General features: G+C 36.1%; 1 protein-coding gene across 1 annotated transcript in view; it reads left to right on the top strand.

The window, feature by feature from the left end:
* The window catches only part of MYO3B (myosin IIIB), a 173,496-nt gene that overhangs the window by 116,116 nt on the left and 30,198 nt on the right, over positions 1-27,182 (top strand). The window contains exons 30-35 of the mRNA XM_032445800.1: positions 2,370-2,481; positions 3,379-3,541; positions 4,296-4,376; positions 12,453-12,573; positions 19,197-19,260; positions 20,146-20,281. Coding sequence (XP_032301691.1) covers positions 2,370-2,481; positions 3,379-3,541; positions 4,296-4,376; positions 12,453-12,573; positions 19,197-19,260; positions 20,146-20,281 — 677 coding nt within the window. The remainder of the gene's footprint in view (positions 1-2,369; positions 2,482-3,378; positions 3,542-4,295; positions 4,377-12,452; positions 12,574-19,196; positions 19,261-20,145; positions 20,282-27,182) is intronic.

The raw sequence follows: 27,182 nt of genomic DNA on the forward strand, positions 1-27,182 counted from the left end.
TGTAAAATTTAAAAATTGTGGAGTTCTCACTGACTTTTATTGCATCTGTGCTATCTAAATATTGATCAATGATTTTAAAATTCCCAACTACAACATGTCTTAAAAGACATGTGAACATGCAAAAAGCTGATAGTAGCACTGACTTGAAGCTTTCCTTCCCTCTAAGAAAAGAAACAAGCCACTTAAATTACTCATGTGCATAAGTGCCAAGGCTAATCTGAACAAGCTTTTGTAGCAATCAGCAATTTACTATTGATGCAACTTCTCTGACATGTCTGTCAAGTGCATGTTGAAACTGCAAACTCTCACAAATTGTTTGGGATATGTATATTTTATATCTGAGTTCTGTTAGTGCAAGTCAGAATGCTGTCTTGTGAAATCAGGCATCATTAAGTTTAATAGCAAAGTAGAGGAAATGTGCTTTTTTTCTTTTAAATCTGCCATGTTTTTCCATACCTGCAAGATGCCATGACTGTTGGTAAATAACTTTGCAAGATGCAAGATTCCATGACTTTGCTAAATAACTTGCAATATCATCTGAGAAAATGACTATGTTAAAAACTTTATCTCAGTAACACATAATATCCCATCCTTATTCAGGGTGGGCAATGTCTCCAGTTGGTGAATCTGTCTTTCCAGTTCAGGACAGATTCCAGTGCTTTCAGAAATCATTTTGTTCCCCTTTGATCTTTATTGACTATTTTAGTGGTTCTTTTTTCTTTCTTGTGAAAACTGGAGCTAATCTCTAAAGATTAACAGGAGCTAATATTTGAAAATCATATTCTCCTGATTAAAAAACAAAAAACAAAAAACAAAAAAAACCACAAAAAACAACAAAAAAACCCCAAAACAACAACAACAACATCAAAACAACAACAACAACAACAAAAACCAAAACCAGACAAACCAAAAAAAGCCCCCACAAACTTGTGGTATTCCATTCCTTATAATTGCTTCTCAGTATTTATTTATTTATTTATTAGTGTGAGGTAGAATTTTCTCCTGCCTTTATGTGGCTACAGGAGGAATCTATCCTTGAGCTTCACTGGTCAGATTCCTCTCTTTAGTCATAGGACTACATGATGGTTCTTCCCCGTTTTAGTAATTAGGGCAGGTTCAGTAAACTGATGTCAATTCCTTTCCGAATCAATGTAAGTAGAAGTAGCTGCTGCAGAAGTGTAATCTAATGAAGACAGAGAAGAAACATGATGGTTCGCAAATGAGAGCTGAGGAGGCAGTTGCTACCATCTAACTGTACTTGTGATAAAATGACCCTGAACTTGTAAACTATCTAGCCTGTCTTCTTGCTATTATGTAAAATGTTTGTTTGCAAATAGACTTACTAGATTACTATAGAACTGTCGTTCACAAGCAAACAGTGGCTTTACAAGCATGGCTTGTTTACAGTCATTCCTAATGTCTATTCAGTTCAAACAAGTATGCATCTCCTCTTATTTGTTATCTTTTTGCACCATAATTTTATTTCACATAATTCTCAGGGCTGTTCTTTTTGGGATCATGGACAGAACAAAAGTCAAGGTTGTTTACTATGTGCCTGATCTGAAAGCCACTAGAGTTATCATAATAATTCCAATTGGCTGATTATCACAATCAAACAGAAGAAAGGCGCAAGGCCTAATGACTTGCATAACAACAGAAATCCCTATGCCTATCAAAAATGGTTTAATTCATATGAAGAGTGTATTCATATAGTTTTATTTTTTTATTTAAAATAGCTGCTAGTTTTATTTAACCACCAGCACTAATAAGATCCTTGCCAATGAGAGCAGTGCCAATTGTTTTAACTGTGCATATATATGACCTCTTCCTGCAAACATGAAATTCAGATGTCAAGCAGTCTGAACATCCTGCTGTCTGTAAATTAAGATTGATATGAGAGTTGTTTTTCCTGTAAACTAATCTTTATTCTTCACACACTGTCATTATCACTGATACAGACTGTGCTGCCTGCCCTGCTAGTGCTGGCCTTTTTCTTCACAGACTGAGAATCTGCAGTCCTTCTAGCTGACATACTGAAAATGAACATTACTTAAGTGCCATTGACAGGGTGACCTTGTTACAAGCTCAAGAGTCCTTGGACTTCTTATGTGGACCTCTGTTTCCCAACGAATATCAAGGTCACTTATATTGCTTTTTGAAAAATGGCCAGTATCAGTAACATACTGCAGGATTCTATGGATGAAATAGACTTCAAGGACATTTTTGTGAAAAATGGGCTTCAGATCACGAATAATATATCTTTGATATATTTCCATGAGTTCTGGAAATCCATCTCTGAGCTAGAAAAGAGCAGTGGAAGTACACGTTTGTTGCCAAGTCAACTTTTTCTTTGTCATTTTGTTTTGCAGGTATTACTACCTTGCTTTCAAGGCACATGAGTCTCCCCTTGGCAGCAGAGAAAACTGTCTCACCATTTTGGAGAAAGCTAAGCTAGAAAACTGGATTCTTGGAAAAACCAAGGTAGAGAACACTAATGTTTTCTCAAGGGTAGTGTCCCTTTAGCAAAGCATATCTAACAGTGGTTTGCAAAGTACTGAGTGAATTAAAGAGAGAGCAAGGAATCTGTTCCAGTTAGATAACCTCCTAGGTGACAGAGGTGCCCTTCCAATCCAGATAGGTTTGTGCTACCAGAGGAAAGGTGTGCTGGGTACCTCCCCAAAATGCACTCTGCATGTGGCTGCCTTGATAAAGATAGTACATCTGTCAGTGCCTGCTGTGATAGTGTCCTCCTGAAGATCCTTCTATTAATCATGACATGACTGGAACTTTACACTCTGGCATGTTCTGTGGGTCTGGTTAGTACATCATCTGTGGAGTTTCAGATGAGATTTTTCTGGTTCTTTGATAGAAGAGCCTTTGATCATGGCTTATAATGGTCTGGCTGACTTCTGTGAAAAGAAAGTTATGTCATATCCTAAGTTGTTCTACTGTGCACAAAGGGAAAACAAGGAGACCTTTCCTGCACAAGAGTGTGTATAACTATCCATAGTGTTTGCCTCTTGAAGCAGTGTTGCTAGACAATATTGTCTAAAAGAAATGTAGTCCAAGATTTATCTCCTGACTGTCAAGAAAGTCTGTATTATAAAACTATTGATACATGAAAGCATCCCTCTCACCAATTTACTTTCTTAAGGAAAAAAATTTTACAATGGGGTGGTCATAGAATAATGGAATAATGGAACGATGAGAGCAAATTATTTAATTCACAAAATTGCTGTAAAATCAGGAACTAGTATTTTATGAGCTCTCCCAGAAACAGTGCCCTGAAGTAGGCCGATATGAGGCTTACAAAAAGGCAAAATACAATAGGTTGTGCTGCTACCTGTGTGTAATACTGAATTTGTTGTTCCATTTCAGGTTTTTCTAAAGTATTACCATATAGAGCAGTTAAATTTGTTCCTGCGAGAAGTTATAGGGAGGGTGGTGGTCATGCAGGCTTATATCAAGGGATGGCTTGGAGCAAGAAGATACAAGAAAGTCAAAGAAAAAAGAGAAAATAGTGCTGTTACCATACAGTCAGGTAAATATCTACATTTCCTGTTTCACTGAGTAACTTGGCATTTCAAGTTGTTAAATTATGTGTACAATATTTATTCATTCATAGTAGTTTATATGAAATCAAAATAACTGGAGATACTTTCCTCTCCAGCTAATCAATGCAAATGTTACTGATTTAATTCTAGGTTTTTATCTTAGCTTTCAGTAATGTCATTATTTAAAATGTTTCATTATTTTGTATGGGATGCCTGTACATCAATGGAAAATACTGTTAGGTGCGTCTACACTGGCCTGCAGCACGTAGATAAAATGTGGTATCTTGGCTCACCTCCCTCTCTTCCCCCTCTGTCTTCTCATGTGCACCATAGTTACAGATAACATAAGTTACGGGGTGGGCCCAAAAGGCTTATTGCCAGTAATCTAGCAAGTTTTTTTATATTGAATTTGGGGAGCTATGTGAGAAGGGGAGTTTTTTTTGCTGACTGATGATGCAAAATTATCATGCACCTTTGCCTTTTGGATTAGGACATCAGCGAGCACATGGTGACAATTAAAATTTGGACGAGTAAGGCAGTGTTTGAAGTTGCAGGGATGAGAGTATTGCAGTCATGAACTCAGAGTTCAACATGTGGGTGGGTGAGGAGGAGGTACTGGGGGTGGGGGCTGGAGTGGTTGCGGCAGGAGGGATGAAAGTTTCAGCACATCTCTAACTCTGTAGACTCTGTAGGACTTCCTTAAATAAATGTAATTTCCAGCACATGGTTTTGTATTTTTAGCTTGGAGAGGATATGAAGCTCGCAGGAAGTACAAGGAAATAAGGAACAGAAGAAATAATGCTGCTATACATATTCAAGCAGGTAATTAAAACATTATTTTAGTTGCCAACACCTATTTTGCTGTGGGTGATTTCATGTGTCAGTGTTTATAACCAAGAGAAGTATGTACAGTCCAAACGAAATCTGTCAAAAGCATTGCTTCTGATCATTTGTTCTTCACTGTTGAATGACATCTGTGACAATTATGACACTTTGGGATTTTTCTGAGTACCTTTCAGGAACATACTGATTAAAAGCTGTTAATTCTTTGAGATTCTTCTCAGCACAATCAGTATGATTCAATCTAGTGCAGAGCTGGCATGAAGCACTGAATTTGTTTGACTCTATGTGTGGATTGGAGGCACTGGACATGCATTTCACTGTCTTTGTCAAGTACTGATCTTGGCAGATAGCCGAGTTTCCTTTTCAATTGCATGCTGAGTTTGCTAGCTTTGGCCAATCTCTGACTCTCTGCCAGACTCCTGTGCAGCCGTATCAATATGAATTTGAATGAACTTTAAAGAGATTGTTGGAGGAACAGGCCCATAGGGCTGTGTAGGTCTCTAGTAGAGAGCAGGGTACCATATGGCACAGAAATCTAAAAACCACTGCTGCGAACTCAGTGATGTTTTCACATGCTGCCAGTGTGAAGCAGCCTCCATATGATGCAGTGTAACACACCTTTCCTGTCCAGCCCCAGGTGAGAGACTGTACCTGATCAAAAATGAGCTGTAGCTAATGTATTTACAGATAAATCATGGCAACACCTTGATTTTACCAGCTGCCTCTGCTACCACAGGTCCTTAAGCTTTGTAACCTCTCTATTCTGTGCTGTATAAACTACAGTCAATCTGAAATAGAAGAGTATAAATATTCCTTTGCTTTGTTCTGTTCTTAAGCCATTTCCACTAAATCCAACATTTATTTTTTTTTTTTCCTTTACTTAAGTTTCCTACTCTGAAAATAAGCTTCAGTATGACTTTGAGCAGAAAACAGAAGAATACCAATCTGGTTACAAAAAGGAACAGATTATCATTAGGTTAAAATAGTAATTTATAGCTTAGTGTGCATACTGTTATGTATAATCATAAACTATAGCTCTAGTATCAAATGCAGAACATTATATTAAATGGAGAACAGTTAAGGAGATTTTTTTTTCCTATTACAACAAGCACTGAGGAACTGCATAAGCATTCTCTCCCCTTCTTCCTCTCCTTTGTGTTGTCATTTATTTTATTCATGATGACACAGAGACCAGATCTTAAAGAACCACATGCAACTCTTTTCTGAAGTATTTACTAAATTTATGCTTGTCCATACCTGCACCAGGATTTCCTGACTTTTACGATGGCATTTTGTCATAAAAAGGGAAGTGAAATGGTTGACCCTTCACTTTCCCACTATTAACAGTTTTTAAGAGGAGAGTGATCTCAGATTTCATTGGAAGCTGGTGTGTAGCAGTATTACTTAGAGACTGTAGGGGATATTCTGCCTTAGAATTTTATTCAGCCAGTTTTCTTAGGCATGTAGGAGGTGCATGAATATTACCAGTGCTTTAGAAGAAGCAACTGATCTGTTCGCACACATGGAAGAGATTCAGAGCTGTGTTCCTTCCTGTCATCTCTGAGATGCTGCACTGAACATGGCAGAGCAGAGGCAGTGGGATTGTACACATATCCTTGAATTTGGACACTTCTGTCCTCTGGACCTAATGCTGGCGGAATGCTATTAGCTCTCTTCCAACCAACAGACATACTGCCTTCCTTTGTAACCTGGCACTTGACAGTTTCAGTGATCAGTCTGGGTGAATGAACATTGGGACTGTAGGGTTAAGAATGACAGAGTGACACATGCACCTCTGTATTAATTACGCTGGCTGCTCCTCCTGTCTTTGGCACTGCACTCAGTGAGGTATAATAATAATAGTAATCCCCAGCGTGTTTCTCTTTGCCTTTGGAAATCTATATCTAGGACCTCATATTTGAAAATTCTTCTTGTGTCATTTCTCCTTCTCTACATGTTAATCAGACAGTGTTAATAATCAAAGCTTATGCTTGTGAATGGCAGCCATTTTCCTGCTTTTAAAATACGCAGACAGTCCTTCTCTTGTTTACATTACGCTGCCAAAGTGCTTAGTGGCATGGGAACAAAAGCAAGCCTAAATCTCTCCCTTCCCTGAGCATCTTGTAAGTGTATATTTCAAGGCTGCTTTTCAGTACAAAGGAGTATGACCACCTTTGCATTTTTATTTTTTTTTTTAAATGAATCATTTCAAACAGAGAGATATATTGTTGGCATTTGTCATCCAGACATTAGCAGAACCGTATAATTAAAATAAATGTACTTCCCTCTCCTTCTTCCTCCTCTCCCTCCCCCCTCCTCAGTCTTCAAGCAGGCCTTGAAATTTAGGAAGCATTTGGCTTACATGTTTTTACAGAACAGCACATATTGAAATTTGTTTTCCTTTCATCTCTTTCCCAATAAAAGCAGCCGCTCGGCTTATCCCTTTAGCTTCCTCAGAACTTCCTTTCAGAATTCCCGATCTATTACAGCACATTCACATACCAGAAACAAGATGCCTTTTCATGCTGTCAACCTTTTTCATCTGAAATGTAAATTAATTCTTGCTGGTACGCTTTGACAGAGATCAAAGTAGGGGTATTAACCTTATTGGGCCTTCTCTTCATCAGAATCAGTTCCAAAGACTGCGAGGGTAGTGTTAGGAGGCCAGTCTTCACTGTTATCTATGGCCCTCCTCCAGGCAGTCCTCTGTCTACAAGTCAGCATTTCAAAGGCGCTGATTTCTTTTGTAAATGACCTTATCATTACTTTAAACTGTGTGAAAAATGATTTGCCTGAATAATTCTTGCAGGATTATCCTGCTCATTTTAATTGTGGGGGGACTTCATTCAGATTCCAGGATATTGTTTAAGTGGTTTTGACAGCAAGTGATCGTAGCCTGATATAAAGGAAGAACACTGCTCCTGATTGGAAACCTCTTGACTTGTTCAGATTGTTCATTTCTTGCAAGTCAGTCTTTGAGGTAGGCTACATTTGCATTTTAAAAATAAACAGATGCCTTTCAAATACATGAGCTGGTGGTCTGGAGATCTCTATGGGCCCAGCAGTTTTCTATCCATTGATGAAATGTTGAAAGAAAAAACAAACTTAGAAAAAAATAACCCTTCACAATATACTTGAGGATACATTTCCTAAGTGTATAATATTACACAAATAAAAAAAGGTCATTATTTCAGATAAGGGAAACACTCTAGCTTGTAGACAAAATATTTGTGAATTTAAATTAGGCAAGGAAGTAAAAGCTGCCTTACTTCAGCATATCTGTGTTACAGGTTTTCAGAATGTACAGATCCTATGAGATTCACAACTGAAATGGTATGCAGGTTACACAAGTTCTTTCTTTCAAGTCCTCCAGTCCAGCTTTCGCAAACTGTATCACTTAGGCAGTTTTTAACGTGGAGCGGAATTGTGAAGAATGATCTTATGTGAACTGTTCACATTAGTAACACCTTGCACTTCTGTGTAAGTATTTCTTTGTAATTGGGATTGGAATTGTTTGGACTTGCATCTATGTAAAATTAATAAGATTTTATTAAAATAATTTCCTATAGAAAATTATTTTTGCCAGATTCACAGATGGTGTAAATCAGTGTATGACCATTGAATCATCTGACTGAAACGTTGCTCCACCAATTTGTCTCACATGCAAGTCTCACTTAATGTTTCTTTGTATTAGAGGAAAGCATTAATTAGAATTTGTAAAGAAAAAAAAAAAGAAAGAAAACCACAACATGAAACAAACAGATAATAGAATTATAAGGATAAATAATATTTATGATAGCACCTATTTCTATGTGGAGTGACCCTTGTCATGGAAGTCTTAAAGTTGGATTTGATATGATGTCGCCAAAATGCCAAATGAGTGGTGCATACGGTTCACTTAGATCTGAGGTGACACCATTGAATTCATTTTAATTAGGCCCACTTTAGCCATCTGCAATATACTGTGCAACTCTGGTCAGAACTGAGTTTAAGTATGCTTCCAGAGGTGAAAGGCAAACGACTAATCCATTGAGCCACCATCTCCTCCTCCAACACGTGCTCACACACTCACCATATGTCACATCATATCAGAAAATTCTTTATCAAGAACTCAAGTCCCTTTTTATTTACTTTTTTCTTTTCCTTTTTTTTTTTTTTAAACAAAAAGGGATGTGTGTTCAGAAGGAAATCAGATGAAAAAACCCTTTTGCAAAACGCTTTTTTTCTACAACTTCTTCCCATGCAGTGTTTGCATATCTCACTATTTGCATATCTCTTTAGTGGGCTTCAGGCAAAATTTATTTTGTTGTAGAAAAAAAAAAAAAAAAAAAAAAGGAAAGAATGGAAAGAAAAAAAGGTCTTGAGAACAGCTGGAATACACTATTTCATATTTATAATAACTGTAAGTTTTTAATAAAAATTTTACCTTTGAGATTTTCTTCAGCAAAGTTTAATGTCAGCTTGAATTGCGGAAAAGGAAACATTTCTTGAAAACCTTGTTTTTCCTGTCAGTTTGTATGTATGTGTGTCTACACGTATTCACCAAGCAATGTTGTAAAGTTCTACGAATTATGTGATTTAAATGCTTCAAATACTTCTAAGCACATAATTATTATATCTAGAAATACATCTATTTTTTATCATTCCTGAAAATTACAAACAATAACAGATACAGCTTTATTTTATGTCATTCATTTTTTTTCCCTTTTAGCAGCATTCTCAGGCTAAGAACCTCTGAAGAGATGTGTTTCTTTTAATGGTAGTTGAACAGAGCTTTTGTATAACCTTGAATTCACATTCAGATCAAACCAGACAGGCTGCACATCTTTACTTAACTTTATACCTCCATCTCCTCATGATCTGTACTAGCTTAGACCATTCAGTCAGTCTTCACTTCTAGTACACTGAGTAACCATTAAAAGCCTGCTGCTCATATGCAAGGAGCATGTTAACAAAAGTGCAATGGCCTTAATAGTTTTTTGAAGGATGAGTTCTTGTATTTTAACTCTGTCTTTAAGGTTGTCTTTGTGTAAACAATTCTACTTCCTTTTTTACTTGTTTTTTCCCCTGTCCATTCTTACAAGATTCCATGCCCTTGGTAAAATCAGGAAGGGACAAGCAGCCTTGGAAAACTTCTTTCTTTCTATTACTGATTTTGACACTCAGTTTCAGAGTCATCCACAATTCTTTTGTTTGACCGTGTCTCAAGATAGGACTTTTTAGTGCAATGCACAGAAATTAAAACCCGTACATCAAAGTGATTATGTGCATCAGTAACAAGGCCTGCTTTCTTGTAATGCTTCTGCCAGAGAACATAGGGCATTAGTTATTTTTCCTGCTACTATGCATTCATCACCCAAGATCCATTCAGACTGAGAGGTGAAAGAGGGAAAGTATTCATGGGACTCAGCAAAGGACGCAACTTCCCATCTTGTTTACTGTTCAGTGAAATTAATTTACAATGAAACAAAAAATCAGGTTTACAGACTCCAAATCATTTCAGATGTTTGTAGTTAAGCTGCTGAATGCTCTTTTATCTAGGAAAATTAAGAAGGTCATATGCTGTTTGTAGCAAATCAATTTCTGATTGCAAACAATCATGACACCTATTGAGAAAACATGAGCTTTCAGTTACAAAGTCGTTCTTATGTACTATTTTAAGTGATATTATAACTTTAAAATATGTCTATATAGAATTTTTTTAAAACAAGATTTCTTACAATTGAGAATGAATCCCTCTGCTGTTTTAAAATTGTACTTCATCTCCTATCTTCATACATCATGTACAGACCTATGATTATTTAGCTTTGATCTTTCTACACTGTGCTTCACAACTGTATATGTCTGTAACTGTATATTTCCAATGGGAATCAGAGGGAAAATGCCTGGATTTTTGCTATTTGAAATTGTGTAACTTTGCATGTAATGTATATGCCTCAGCACTTAGAACTTTAAACTAAGTTTTTTAACTGCAGTACACCAAATCTCAGGCTCCCTATGGTAAATATATTCTTGGTTTGCTACATGCTGAAGCTGGCAGGGAGATCACTTTGAGTGAAAATTAGTGTAAAAAGTAAAAAGTCATGTCCTCAGCAGTGTCACAGAAAATGCTTAACTCTAATAAACTAATAAGCCTAATAAAAGTGTGAAAATTCCTACGTTCCTAAGTTGCTTTGAGTTCAGATCCTGACATTGTAGGTTATGTAAAAATCAGGGTTAAACTGTTGCTGTAAAGTTTGGAATATAGAATGCATAAGGTGAAAATTAGGTGACAGCTGGTAATCATTCTTCTTCAATGATGCAGTGATTGTTCATGGAGCACTAGCAACATGAGTCTGCTAATTTCACACTCTTTGAGCCAAGTGCTTAGTGTCAAAACCAGCACCAGTCAGTAATGCAAATTGCCATGATGGAACAGCTTCCCAACCTCTTCAGCTCCCCCAGTAGAATTCTCTGCATATGCATTTCCTTTGAAACATTATAGATCCAGTTAATAAATGCTGAAAAGATGCAGTTCTACTAATTCTTGATGAAGCTTTAGAGACAGAATAATGTTTGTTTATCTTTCTACTTCAGTTGTCCTGTGAATCAATGGGAAAGCAGGAAAAACACAGACATTTACCTGTAAGATTAGAAGAATTCTGAAAGAATGTTAGAAGCCAGCTTAAGGAAGGGTTCAGTTGAAGAGGAGTTGATCCTGAAAATATTTATGAAAACAGAATTCAGGATAAAAATAAAGTTTACAAAATGAAATAAAGCAGATTTTGTGTAATGAATGAGGGAAAGACAAAAACTATTTATACTGTCAGTAAGCATCTGGCAGAAAAATCATAGAGGTATGGGGGTGGTTTTATGCACACGCATCCTCACACACATGCAAAGCAACTGCTGAAAGCTGGGAAATTACTAGAGAGAAAAATGAAGCTTATCTTACTAGTTCATTTATTTCAGTGCTTCTTTATCTTTACAGTAGTCCATAGACTGACTGCTGCTCAGCGTGTTTCAGCTGCAGAGAGGTGGCTGCCAGCCAGCTGTCTTTGCTGCCAATATCAGAGTAGGTTCCTTGTCTGGTCAGTGGGGGATAGTTAAGGATTGGAAGCCTGTTCACATGGGGCAAGAGAGTGCTCGCCTCATCTCTGCCAGATAGGCAGACTTTTCCAGTCTCATTATTAAGGGTGGAAAGTTGCTCAGCCTCATGGTACCTGATCTCTGTATTCAGTAGAACACCTCAGCAGGCCCAGCTTCTGTCATGCCTTCTGTAAAGGGAATGGTTATTTTAGTAATTTCTCATTAAAAGGTAATTTTTGCTGCTTCTTACACTGGAAACATAAGTGCGTTAGATAGTTATGGTTCACTGCATGCCACAGTGTGAATGGTCATGATGCTGGGTTTTTTTTTTCTTTTTTTTTTTCTTTTTTCTTTTTATTGTATTTTGCACATTTAAGTGCAAAAATGCACACTTTTGTGATGGCTGGAAAGAAGGTTCATTAACACGAATTAAAATAGAAAAGAAGGGATTGATTACATTGCATCCTATGGAAAAAGTAGCTGAGATCAGGGTAGTTTTATTTTTTCATCCATCTTTTCCTTATGCAAAAAAGAAAGGGTGAGTGCAAAGTTTAAAAGAGTCATTAAATGGAAGGAAAAATGAATAAAAAATTATTCCATAATTTTGTTAAAATGAGATATCCCAAATTTTACATCTTTTCCTCTTTTGTGTAGGTAACACTTCCTTTTTTTTTTTTTTTTTTTTTTTTACAAAATAAGAGGCATGATATTATCTTTTTGTCAACTTATTTGTTCTCAATTTATTCTTTACTGTATTCTCTGTTTATTTTTTACTATAATCTCTATTTATTCTACCTCTTGCTTTCTCAATGTTACCTATACCTATATTGTTATTTTGACCCTGCATGAGGTTTCTCTGTATCCCACATCCCATAGTCTGCGTCCCATGCAATTGTAGAGCATTCAGCTCTGGACTGCAGAGAAAAGTGCCAGTCTGTGGTTCAGGTTCTGCAGAGTTTTTCCTTGATTCATGACTATGTTTTTCAGCTTTCAGGGGGTATATTGTTCGTAAAAACTACTCAAGACTGAAGAAGAGCGCTGGCTGTGTAGCAGATTCTCAGCATATGAGCAGCTGTTCTACTCCTGATGTTGTCTGTGAAGAGCACTGGTGAGTTGAGTCCTCTGCTGTCTGTTATCTACAGAAATGGTTTTCCACTGAATTAAATCTGAAAGGAGCAGACATCATCATTATTCAGCTGGTGCTTAGGGAGCCTGCCATCTTCTGTAGATGATCATCTGTAGGTTAAGCTGTCCCCACACCAGCATAGTCATCTCAGTATTCTCCCAGGTACAGAACAGAGATTTATTCAAAGTACTATGTGCCCTGGATTAATGTCCTGTTTCTCTGGACTTCTCAGAAGTACCCAGAATACTCCTAACCACAGACAGAATTATACATGCTCAGCATTTCAGAACTGGCTCCAGTGTATGATTTTCAAGAGTAGAAATGTACCCTTTTGTGCCTGTAAATCTCCATGCAGACTTGCAAAATGGGGATGGCCAAAGACAGCCTAGTCATATTGTAAACCTTAATAGTGCTGCCTCCCTCTTTATAGAGCAAGAATATTTTGATCTTCCTTACCAATGGAGTCATTTCAGTCAAATATCACCCTGCTCTGTTTTGGGTAGAGAAGGGAACTGCTCCATCAATTATTTGTCTCCCTCTCTCTTACAGTGTTGTAGGAGAGGTGTTGGCTGAAGGAATCCCTTTGATATAGCATATTTTGGTGACTAAGGGCTATGAGATGTCCTCTGCTGTGGGATAGGCAGCAGGAAATCTCAGTTCTTATCCCAGTTCTTATTTCTGTTAATATATAGACTTTCTATACTGCATACAAATGCAGTTACACCTGCATGTTATATCTGTTATGAGTTCTCTGAGGAAATCAGGGGCTTGCTTGAATGCAACTAGATGCTATTATTCCATTGAGAAAGTTGCTTTGTTTGTTGTTTTTGTTGTTATAATTTTTTTAATTACACTGACTCTTCCTCTGAGAAAGTATTTCAGTTTTCTCTGTGTATTTTCAGAACATTGAGTTACAGTAATTTCCACATGAACTTTTTTTATATTGAATAATGTCTGCTAAATGTTTCAGTGCATTGAATGATTTTTTTCACGTGTAATCACCTGCATCCTTTTGGGTTAATAATATTCCAGGGCATTTCTCTTGAAGTAGTCTGATCTCAGAATAAATAAATAAGTAAACAAGGTTCAGGATGGTGGAAAAGGACCCCCCCCCCCAAAAAAAAAAAGTATATACAGTTTTTTTTTGTAATCTTATTCAGGGAAAAGAATGAACATGCTATAATTCATATTTCTGTCCTCGGGTCTCCTCGTGGCTTACAGGGGCAATGAATTTTGTGATTCTGCTTTCCTTTCATGTGCGTGCAGCAGCTTCTCTCTGTTAGGTACTGAAGAGGAGAACTATTTTGTGATCTCTTCAGAACTTTTGACAGCTATTTGCTTTCCAGTCTCCACCAATGGCATTAAGACAGAGCTAATAACCTGTCTGCTGTCAATTCTGTCTGGTAACCCAAATTAAAATTTCAAATTAAAATACAAATGCAAATAAGTATTTTGTCTTTTTTAGTGTTTTGAAGCTTTCACCTGAACTTGTTTGGAGGCACGTGGCCTTAAATTTTTTTAAACTTGTTCTTCCTCTGTTTTGTGTATAGGAAACCAGAAATGATTTTCTTCCCTTTCTACATCAGATTGTTTCCAGAATTCCTCATTGCTTTCCAAATGTATCTTTGAAAACAGTGCCTAAATGCCTTTACGTATTTAGATTGAGGGTGCCCATATAAAATATATTCACCATTCACTTCTTGCACACACTCCTGATTGCTGTACACAATCAGGCAGGTAATAAAATTCATACCATCTTTTGCCTGGAGCTGCTAAACTGCCACTACTGCTGACAATTCTGTTTAAAACCCAACAAATTTTCCAGCTTATTTGCCTAATCCTATACATTTCCGTGCAGTGGCCCCAGGTTCCAGTGATTTCAGTGAGACTTGAAAATGTTGAGCATTTCACAGGTGATGTTCAGAATCTTAGGACTAAATCTGGTAACTTCCTTCCCATAAATCAAGGCTCTCTTCTACATGTAACTGTTAGGGGGAGTTGGGTTTTAAGTGTGTGGCTGTTCAGTCATACAGAAAACTTGTAGGAAACAGTGGTGAATAATAGTGCAGATGTTTAACACAGTAGCTTGTAATCTATCTCTAGGGAAGGCAGCCTTACTGTGGCTTCACATACCATTGAACTGATATGTTGAATAATAAAATATTCTTTTCATTTCATTTCCTTTCAATTCTTTCAATTTCTTTTCATTTCTTTTGATTTCTAGTTAGTAGTTTTGGAAAATAAAAAGGAGCTGAAAAGTATTCAGGATACAAAAGAAAAATCACATAAAGTTCTTTCCCGTTGTATGTGCAGGATATATAACAGCCTGTTACTTTTTCCAAAGATCTATTAAGAAAAAAAAAAAAAAAAAAAGAAGTTCCAGTACTATAACATATATAAAACACTCAAATTTACAAAGTTATAAATTTCAAAGTGCTTAGAGGAAAATGGCACTTACAAAATAATTAAATTCCCTCAGTGAAATTGAATCTCTACACCTAGTTCACACTCCCTAGTTGGTGAATGCAGGACATAAGCTAGTAAGTGTTGTAAAGTGCTAATTAAAGTGCACACATTGTTAATTTAACAATGCATGTGCTTTATATTATGGCAGAAAGAATTGTTTCCACATAGTTATGTCTGTAACTGTAACATCATGTCAGATAATATCTCTTGCTCCTTTCTTTTCTTGTGGAGTTCTGTGTGTTAAAGACACTTGTTAAAAGATAATTGTCATCAATATTAGTTTTGCACTCTTGACTCAAAATCATTGTGATTTTTCTCCTACAGCTTTCTCTGTTTAGCTAGCTGGTATCATATTCAAGCTTTGACTGGTTAGTATGTGTGTCCTCATACAGTTTTTATTTTAGTAAAACTCTTCATATGAGATATGAAAACATTCATATGAGACTTAGACAATCAAGGAAGGATGATAAAGTGAACAAAACTACATGAGCATGACAGTTTAGGCGAATATTCAGCAGCAAATTTCTGTTTTGCCTGATTTAAGCCAGGCACATGAATCTGGATATCTTGTAAACTTTCCAGGTAAATGTGCTGACTGGATCTCATCTGTCTTACCCAAATACTGCTGTGGAAATTAAAATTTTTGGAAACCATAGTGAAAACAGTTTCATCAAAGGTACCTTGAAATATCCTGTACCTCAGTATCACTCTCAGATGCCACATTTTCAAATTTTAGCAACCTACACTAGTTGACTCATACAAATTAGCTGATGCTGAACTGCATTTATATTGGATTTGATTAGACATACAATATCAGGCAGATTTTCAAAAGATCTCAGAGTCTGATCTCAAGATTTTCAGCTTCTGTTGCTTCAATGAAGGACATAGTATATCCTCTCACTGAATTTCATGAGGTTCTCCTCTGTCTCATTTTCTATCCCGATGAGGTTCCTCTGAATGACAATGTCACCACTCTATTAATGAAGATTCCACTTTACACAATTAGGGAAAATTATCTATTCCTCTGCCAAGACCAGAACGACAGCCTTAAGGAAGCCCTGGTGGTAGTGTTATGTTTTGGTTTATCTGATTCACTCATTGGGTTTCTTGTTTTATTTTGCTGGAGACAGTCCCCTGCCAGCTGAGGCTCAGGACTTGCCCTGACATGTTCATGGGTTGTGGTAATGAATCCCTGACTGATAGTAATGTTTTACAAAATAGGCAATTTCTCTTAATTTGAATTGATCTCTGGAAATGGCACCCATATCTCTGCATTATCTTCTACCAGGTGAAAACAAGTGCTCTATGGTTCTATGTAGTTTCCTATTTGCCACTGACTTTACGAGGACAATGATCTGATCTCCCTTAGTATGTTCCAGAGCAAGATCTCATATTTTATTGCAATTCAATTATTTCAATATACCACTGAAAGTACTCAGGACTTTTGCTGTCTTCTCCAGTGTTTCTGCAGCTTTAAAGGAATCCAATAAGTCATAGAAAGTTCATCACTGGACAGAACTTAACCATGCTGTTGCAGTTTGTGCATAGGTAAAGAAAGTGAGGATTGTATGATGCGACACAGTAAACTGCTGACTGTTCTTACTACTGCACATTACTGGTGCATTCGTGAACATCCCCAAAGGTTCTCTTGTAGAATTTATCATGCAGAAATGCAGAATTACACATCACGTTGCTTTTTGGTTGGTTGTGAAAAACACGATGTCATTGGGATCCTGGTAGAAAATCAAGATTCTAAGGCTTCAAAATTCCAGAGGCTGATTTTTGTTAGCTTAAGGTGTACAGAAAGGCAAATAGCTGAACTCTACCTTCGTGCTTTAAACATTTGGATAACGTTATATCCCCTGCAAAGCAGAAGTGTTAGCAAAACCATACAAAATTCTAGATTACTTATAGAACATAGAGATTAATTCAAGCTGCAGATTTAGATCCAGATCCAAATCAGCCCAAAACCTGAATATTGAATTTAGATCATGATTTATTCCTATTTGGCATTTTGGTCCATTACAACATATTATACAACATACTGATTCAAGAGCAGATTTTGATTTTGACATCCATTATAGAAATATTTGAGATTTATTCATTGTTTCTAGAATATGTTCTATGTATTTTCTGCAGTGTGGGGAGATGGGGAAGAATCATCTTAAGAAATGCTTGAGTATTTCGGGAGGAAATCAGTGAATTATATAAATAATCCTGCTAAGTAGTTATGTAAGTAATATATATACAAGAGAAACAGCAAAAAAGAACTTTACAAAATGGTACATGTTCAAATGCAAGGTCAAATACAGTCCTCAATATACTTTTTGGTGTGAGAAGTGTCTCAGTACAAATTAGGGTGTGTTTTCAAAGTGGTAAGTGAGCTTACACTTACAAAAACAATATTAAATATAAATTATAGCTTAGACAGAATATTTTCCTTTACTTTCATAACATCATTGAGTAATTGAAAAAAAAATAAATCTCAAATCCAAAACCCAACAAGCAAATCCAAATTTCATTCACAAAACTTCAACATTCCAGAAAAACTTGATGTTTGCCACGTCCATGGATGCTTCCTATTGTTTCCACTCACCAAAATAACTACCATGTTACTGTCTTTATTGTTGTGATCAAGCCTGAAACAATTCAAGCAGCCCCTTGAGTTTTTTTAACACATTCAGATGAAATTAATTTAAAAGCTTAAACACTATCACAATATAAGGTTTAAAATATTTCAGTAAGCTTTGTGGATATCCTAGAATAAATATATCATCTGACACATGCATGTGGTGATGTACTGTTTTTAAATCCGATAGGTATAGTCTAGAATGTTTCAAGTCCTTCAGTCATGTCATTTCAATTTGAAGTATTTTTAGAAGCTACATTTTAAAAGGTAAAATGTGCATATGTTTTTTAGAGTTCAATGTGTTGTTCTGTTTTTATGAGTCCTTTATATTCAGTGTACAAGTAATGACAAAAATGAAATTTGAGGTAACATAAATTGTATTTTCTTTTACTCAGTAAAGCAATTTTTCTCCTTTATATTTCTTCTTCCCACTGTGACTGAAAGGGCAGAAAGGTATTCAGTTGTAATAAATGGAAGTTAAACTGAAAAAGCTTACTGCCTTAAAAAGCTTTTTGCCATCCATGAAATAAAGAAGTTATGATGTATGTCATAAACTGAGATCTATGACTGAAGCTTACATTCCAAATGTTTCCATTGAAATACAACTGCAGTTAACTGTATTTTCAGATGGATTGTGATAGTGGCGGTGATTAATGATGCAATGGCTGAGGCAACTTTTGACAAAATGGAAGTCTTGCTTTTAATCCCAGTTGTAGGACCGTGAGCTCATCAAATAATCTTTAGGAACCTCACTTTTGTTATCTGTTAAATGCAATAGGTAGAATTTTTATTATTATTATTATTATTTACTTTGCATGACTGAAGTAAAGTTTTTTCTGTGAGGAATTTAGTATTGAGAAGATCCATTCACTTCAAAGGCCTGCCAACGAGCATCAGAGCCTACAGAAGGATTTTATGATACTTCAATTAGCTTTAATGAGAGCAGAAGTTGACCTTTAGTATTTATATGGTAAAATAATAAAAGGTACAGACAAAGTTAATGTAAGAACTCTTACTTAATCCAAAAAGCTTTAGGGGAGCACAGAGCTGTGTGTCTCACTTCTTCTTTCTTTGTCAAATTTCCCGAGTGCCCAAGTTTGAATTTCTGTGTGAAAAACAGCTCTTTGCAGCCTCTGGAGGAAAAAGATATTTCATGTTAAATCTTGTAAAATTAATTTTAACAAATTACTTCAATCTCATAGAATTCTCATAAACTCACTTTACACATACACAGATATCTGCAATTTTTTAATGATGAATTCATTGCTCATAGCTAGTTACCATATTTAATAACATGCACTTCCTTACAAAAGGAAATGGGACTGGTCTGTGTTTTCTCTGAATTGATCATATGTGCATATTTAGTGACAGGGGTGGGAGGGGGATAAGGGGGGGAGGAAGGAGGGGAGGAGCATCAAAAATGTGTGTGCTAGTAAAAGCCTTTTATGAGAATGAAGAAATTACAATGTTTTAACTGCCTTTTTTTTTTTTTTTTTAATCTTGCTTTTAGGCAGCAAACAAGTAACCAGTCTTCTCCTGTGGCGCCCGATTTTCTTGACAAACAAACAAAAAAGGTACTGCTAAGTTTGTATTCTAAAATAACATTGCATTGTAACTTCAAATTCCTGAGTCCACATTTCTGCAGTGTGTTCGTGGCTGCTTGGCATTGCCATCTGAACATGAAACCGTTAGTGATGTTTTGAAGTCTTTGAGACAAAAGCCTGCTCGCTAAGAACTTTAGTTCTGTAGAAAGACAGGGAGGTACAGCGAATAAGAGAATCAAAAGGCTGGAAATTTGCTGCTGAGAATAAATGCTAGCTGCTCCCTGAGGTGATTTGTCTGTGCACTTCACTTTCTACAGATGTTAGAGCCTCTTTTTTAGTAAGGACCTGAGGTTCTTTGGTAGCACTTTGATATCCTGCTCGAATTCAATATGTGAAATAGAGGAGTCGCTCTGTGACTTGGAGCACAGCATAGTCTTTGAAGTCTGATCCAATTTTTGCTGCTTACCATTTGATGTTGAAAGGATGAAATGGAGAAAATGTACAGTTTTTGCCAGTAACTCTGCTGAGCATATGTAAGATTAAAAAAACAAAATCCCTTGGATGATGTACTTAGAAATGTTAAGCAGATTAATACCTTCCTATAGCTTTTTTCTAAAGATACAAATTAACTATGAGAGGAAATCAGCATACAGTGCATGCTATGATTTAACTGCATGAGGAAAAGGGATAAATAAGTTAAATGGAAAAAGTAAACAAATGCTTGTGACATGGATGCTAAGTCAGTGGTGCTGAAAGCCACAAGAATCTTGTGTAACTTTAATCTCGCATTAGTCATTTCTCAAAGTGTTGTGAAAAATACAAAGTTGCTCTCTGTGGGATCACAGCTATAAGTTATCATGGCAGAGTGAAATCAGAACATTTATTGAATGCCTAAAACAGCTTTCTTTATTCCAGAAGGATTGGGATGAGATTGCTGCTTCTCCCTTTACTGTAAAAAATATGTTCAAGATGAGTGATTCGCAATTAATAAGCCAATCTCAGTCAATCGCAGACCATCAGTCAAGTCCCTTGAGACGCCCTAAAAAAGGAGGTAAGGAGTACAGAGTAACAGTGATTGTTTGTTTACTATTTATTAGCTGCACAGCATGTAACTTGCTTTATATATTCATTAACAATCCTTTGGCAGGGAATATAAGGGAACTAACTTTCTTCTACATATTTTCAAAACTGGATTTTTTTAAAGACTTTCAAGCACCTGACATACAGAGGAAAGGTATAGGGATTTTGGAAAAATAATTTCTATTGTAAACATGGTTAATAATCCTCAAATACCTTTCAAAAGCTTAAGCTCTCCTTTGCCTTCGAAGTAGAAGAAAGTAATGAAATCTCCTATGTTTGGCAGAATGAAAGACAATGTGTTTGTTTGTACTCACCATTATTTAGTTGGGAACACAGGAACACCTACAGTAATTCTAAAATCTGTGCAATCTGATTCCTTCCACAATTTAAGAAAAACAGATTGATAATGTGATACCTGTGACTAGCACAAAATATAATGATGATACATGATTATCCCAGCTTATTACTGAAAAAGAATTGTTCACAATTTTCTGTTGTATATTAATGTTTCTACTTATATATTTAATGGGACACCTTTCATCTTGTCAGTCTACAAGTGTTTATCTGAATACTTGGGCCCTAATCCCTCAATATCTTTAAACTTTATAATGTTCAGTTAAACAATTTATGAAGAAAAGAAGACAGGTACATACTTGAACATCCTTGTGTTATACAAAATAACATAAAGTCTTCTGCACAGGCATAATGTGTTTTTCATGCTAAAACTAAGTGGTATGTAAAGACAGCATGTTGAGAAATCCGTTATACTTTCTTGATTCATTTCAGTCCATATGGATTTTGATTCCATAGTGTGGGACTGCAGAGGATGTGTGCATTAGTATCTTAAATGACTGCATCTAAAACAATAAACCCATCAAACCAAAATATCTTCATTGTAGCAAACCCTCTTAAGGAAAGCAGTCAGGGCCCAAATCTTACTGCCAATGGATATTGTATGTTATCCTGCAACTAGTCTCCTTGACATCAGTGACAATGTATCTGAAATTAAACAGTCATAGGGAGTAAAACTGGCAGAATTACAACCTTACAAACATCTGATTCCAAGTCATTGCTTAGTAATTCAGAAAGACTTCAGAGAATGTGAAGTCATGGAAGGGTACCGATTGAAAAAGAGATAAATACAACATTAATCTGAACTACTTAAGGAACATGTATGTGTAAAAGAGTAAGAGTGTAAGGAATTTCTCTGTAAAGCGTGAAGATACTAAAATGATCATATAAATCATGCTTCCATGAATGCTAGACAAGCAAACCTTCTTAAAAGCACAGCTTGTGTTCAGGTACTCAATGCTTTCACACCCTGATTGCTCAATTCAGTCTTATTGTACAAGGTATATTTTTAAGCACAAAGTATTTTAAAACCTATTGTGAAAACCAAGTGAAATAGCAAATATCAAACATTACTTTTGAAATAAGAACATGTGTATGCAATACACATTTTATAATGTGAGACTTTACTGCATGGGTTATATTTCACAAAACAGAAAGCTGACCAAATAATGTGGAGACTGTATTTTCATAATGAAACATCACTCTACTATGCTACATATTCATGTTGAATTCTTCTGTCATCGTGGTGGTAGTTCAATGAAGCTGGAACACAGAGAAAGGAATGTGGTAGGGTTCTGCACTGGTTTCTTGCACAGTTTTGAAGCAGTGTTGTTGTTTGCTAAAGGAGTTGTTTGCTAAATTAATATATTATATTAAATATAATCCTTTATAGGTAGGATTAAATGCAAAGTGGAGGATAGGCAGCTCGTTTTTCTTGAGACCTCGGTAGGGTGGTGCTCTCAAAAGAGAGAAAATGATTGACATGAGTTTACATGTTTCTTTATTTGTCAGTGTATTTATCAAGTGCACCAGTTTACATCTTGTCCAGCTTCCTGATGTCATAGGAGATTATTTGAAATGATAAATAAGAAAGAAGTGATTCATGGGGGGCTCACCAATGTAACTTTGGCTAAGGAGTATGTATGACTGAGATAGTCCTAAATTAATAGGAAATAGGTTTGTGAAAAGCTATTAGTATCTCTACACTGACCAGAGAGCATGACTCTTAATGCTAACACAGACACTTTAAACATTTGAGAGAATTAGTGTTTCTTACCATGGACATTCTCATGTGGGATAAAAGGATATATTTCTTAATGGTGTTTAATTTGTGCCTTGCTCCTCATGCTGTTGGCTGCAGTGCTGAAACCTTGAGACGCAGAGGAATTTGCCAGGGTTCTGAGATGTTCTGAATTATGCAGTCTGCTGTGTCTCTTGCTCTATTTTGAAGCTGAAGTACTGAAACTTGCACTATAGTTGTAAAAGTCAGAATATGCAATATGCCCTTTGATTTTATCTTTCATATTCTGAAAACAAATGGAAATTAGGACCCAGCCCTGTTTCAAGCTGGACCTGTACTCATCAGTGACCGATTTTGAATGTTTGCCTTGCAATGTTTGTGGATTTTATTTTTTTTTTCATGTTGCTCTTTTTTACCCCTTCTCTTCTGGCAAAGTAAGCATGAAATGCAGTTGGGTGAATGTCACTATGCTGGGTTGGAAGAAACATGTGAAGGTAATCATTATTTGTTGCATTGTTGGAGAGCAAGAATATAACAAAATGCATTCATGCTTGATGATATCATTTGATATCATTATAGCTATTATTGTCTACATGAAAACCAAAACTTCTGTTCCATAGCATCATGTGACATGTTGCCAAAGTTTTCCACTAGTTGTCACTGACATACAGGGTGGTACTGACACATGGATGCCATTAATTTCAGAATCCTATCATTCAGGGTTTTAAATCAAAGAATTTATAATCTATTTAGAATTATTTTTGGTCATATAATCAGGAGTTTCATTTCATCATTTTTAAGCCCCCCACTGAGATTAATTTTACACTGAAGGAATCTAAATCATGAAAAACTTGACTGTAGCCAGCAAAGTCATAACAGTGAATGAAACTGGGTCTCTTAGTTTAATAAAACTGACTTGAAAAATCCCCTGCATATCTAGAATTCAGAGTTTTTTTGGGGTAGGACTTTTTTTAAGTTTGAGCTTTATTTTTTTGGTTTGTTTTCCATGAGTTAGTGTGGTTTGAGATTGTCATTCTGTTAGTAAATAGAATAACAAGATCATAGGACAGTCTGAACCTTACAGGAAACAAAGAAGCCAGCGTAGCATTACAGCGTATGATCTGGTGGCACTGAACTTGCTGTAGCTATTGATAAGGGCTATGAGATTTCCATAGTATTCTTCTGTTATGTACCACACTGCAGACAAGTTGAATCCTAGGTCAAAGGAGTTGCTAATGAAATACGTTGTGTAATGCATTTCCATGGAAAGAATCCTCCCACAGCAGTGTCTGCTTCTTCTGAATCAAAGTCTGACTGGGCACAAGCAGGAAAAAAAGTAGCTTCTTTTCCTTTTTCCCTTAAGTGATCAAGTATCACCACTTTACTGATGTCTTCAGTTGTGTGATCTGTAGTGGGCTTTGAGCATAATAAACAGAAATCACATTTGCAAATATTTCATCTTTGTCTTCAAGAAAACATATAAATAGAAATCATATGAAGGAAAATATACTTTTTTTAGGATGTCTATTGGGAAAATAAACTCAAAATAAAACTGTATCTCAGGAAATCATTGTTTCTGTCATTATAATAAATGATGAAGCTTAAGTAGTGAGGCTGCTTACGCAGATGGATTTTCTTGGTGCAAGTAAAGCTATTACTGTGCACTGGATTTTATGTGGTAGAACCCTGCAAGAGGCTTCAGGGAGAACCTGCCCATTCCTTGGAAGGTCCAATATTCATTTTTCTGTATCTGTACTGGGTAGGTGGCAGTTAGCTTCATGGGCCATTGAGTTGATAATCATAGTACAGTTGCAGTATTTCAGTCCTTCAATATGTAGTTCCAGTGTGGATTCAGAAAATATGGCTCCAAAACAAATGATGTCTGTTGAACTCTCAGCTTTATGTGAAGTTTTTAGCCGTGATCTGTGATTTGCACAGATGTCTTTTGTATTCTGAACTGGCTCACTCACAGTTACTTTGTTAAACCTTTTGCTACTCTGTGATGGCATGATTTGCAGGCTATGTTCTTCCAACAAATCTGAAAATAATTTATGCTGTTCTTAATTTTTTCTTTACTGTTCAGCTTCTTAATTGTTTTTGTTTGTTTGTTTTTTTATTGGTTTTTTTCCCCCCTCCAATAGAAAAAGACACAAAAAGTGACAAGTGATAAATAAAAGCTTTGATTTGTTAAACATGTTAGCTCTGTGTTTAGCCCTAGGCAGTGAATTTCATTATAGACTGGGTTACTTCTGGATTGGTTATTGTGATTGCTTCCAATGCAAAAGGATTTGACCTGCAGTCATAACTGTTTAGTATCAAAGGTGAGATATAAGATAAAATGCATGTTAACTGCACAGGTAAGCTGCATGTATGAAAAGGTATACACAGCTGGACTCATCGCTTGTTCTATAATATGCTGAAATTACAGCTTATATTAACTGCAGTGCAATAAAAAGAGAATGTATATTTCTCATAGAAAAAAAAAAGTATAATCAATTTAATAAAGTCAAGAAGTAGATGTAATAACGCTGTGCCACAGAAACAGGTTTTAGTAGGAGTTCTATTTCTTCCCATAGCACGTGATGTCCAGGGATATCTTTCTGACCCAAGCTGCATTTCACCTGCAGTATCTGTCTTCATTTTCTCTTCATGATGTACAGTTTATCTGAGAGCTCCTTTTTGCCATTCCTTTGTTGGTAGTTAAACTTTTTATCATGCAATACCTCACTGTTCTCTTATTAATACTTGAAGTTTCTCGAAGAGTTCTCTAGCAGCATTATTTATATTAGTTAGCCACCACTGCTAGTGATCAGAAACAGCAGCATGTTTCAGACTGTCAAGGAAATAGCATGGTTCCCAATTCATTGCTCTTCCATTTCTAAATGGTTCTGTAAAGTATTGAATTAAAGTATGAAACTGCATTGTGTCTTCTCAGTATAGTTGCTTTATCTCTGAGATTATTTAGCCACAATTGATATTACTTTGTGTTTGGTATTTGCTGTGTTTTCCAAAGAAAAAGACAATTCAGATACTGCTTAAATTTAATTTTTTTTTCCCCCAATACCAGAAAAGTTTGGGCAATGTTTTTATTGTTTCAGATTGTTTTGTAAGAAAAGAAAGTTTAAGGCAGTTCATCATTAACTGTGATAGAGATAAAAATATATTCTGCTAGCTGTAAGCTACCAAATTGTTTCTGTATATTTGCTGACTTTTGAGCTTAGAATTGGCTATTCTGAATCCTCCACACATAAATAGTAATAGATGGAGCTCAGATCTTCATTGTATGTTGTCTGCTGTATGTATTCTGGAGTTGCTTACATCCTTAAATTTGTCCATGGATACTACTGAGAGAAAATGCAGTGGTAAAAGGGGTAGCATAATTAATGTGAAGGTGACAGAATGATACATTAAGTATGAGATAGCTCTGTAAGTACTGTAACAAATTTATTTCAAAATCTTTCAAAATGTTACATACTTTGTATGTGTTCGGATTTTTTCTATTTTCTAATTTGCATAATTATCCTAGTAGTAGGATTGTAGATTGTGATTAACTACTGATGATACATAGATGAATAGAAACCATAGTATATAATTTGTGTGGCTGATCAATGCAAATAAGTAAAATAATGCCTCTGACACATAAAGTATAGATCCTTGGGACAAAGTATTTGCAGTGGCACATGCGAACTTCTGAAGATACAAGTTATTCACAAATACTTTTCGATCCGTATGTTTTCCATTCTGTAAATGATGGACTGGTGGTGAAGTATTTGGGTGGAAAGAAATTATCTTAGATAATGTATTCATTCTTACTGAATCACTCAGCGATTGTGTTCCTTTGCTCTCCTTCATTGTTTTACATTTCAGTTCTCTCAAGAATAATCTCAGTTGATTGTAATGATTAAGTTGAATATAGCAAAAGCAAATACTAGCTTCTAATAGTAATTACTATCTTGTAGAGATCATTTCTGTCCCCAGGCAAGGATAATCCTTCTTAAGGATCTTTCTTGCATATGGAGAGAATTACTGAGAGCCAGTTGTGCTCATGCATTGGCTGACATTGGCAGTTCACCAGAAATTAAAGGCCACAATCCCACCTTTCCTGCTTGTAAGACCTGTCCCCTAAGGAAAGATAAGAATACCACAGTCACAGGAGGAATTGTTACTGTTGCCAGTATGGGAAGGAGAAGCTGCTTTTTTATATGCAATCAGACAGGCAACAAGACTTTATAATAACTTACAAGAATGGTTTAATGAATTATATTATTTATCTTACTAAAATCTTCATATGATCAATTCTTTGTCTCTAAGGTTTGTTCCGTTTGGCAAAGAGTATCTCTCGTAGAAGCACAAGCATAAGCAATGAGTGAAAAGATGGGAAACAATATAATCAAAAAGCAGCCTCTTGCTTGCTGTGTTAGTTTGGCCTCCTGGCTGGGCCAAGTCCATAGAGGAGTGTGGAGGGAACAGTTGTGAACAGCTGAACGGCATTGTAAATGCTGGTGAAAGACCCTGTCATCTTACACATTTCCCATCTGACACCTGCATTTTGTAAGGAAATAAACTTAGAGACTGTGTGATTGCCTAAAATTTAGGTTAAATAGCTATATCAGTTCTTTACCTTTGGCTGGGGCTAGTTCTCTCTGTAGGCTATGAAGTACTCTTCAGTTCTTTGGCCATGGCTTTGTGAAAGTAGTGCTGTTCTTGGGATGCCTTTCACCACTTTGCTTGTTTGCCTCATGTGCACACATACAAGTCACATTCAAAATAAGGAAAGAAG

This window comes from Coturnix japonica, chromosome 7 (assembly GCF_001577835.2).
Source record: "Coturnix japonica isolate 7356 chromosome 7, Coturnix japonica 2.1, whole genome shotgun sequence".
Taxonomy (NCBI): Eukaryota; Metazoa; Chordata; class Aves; order Galliformes; family Phasianidae; genus Coturnix; species Coturnix japonica.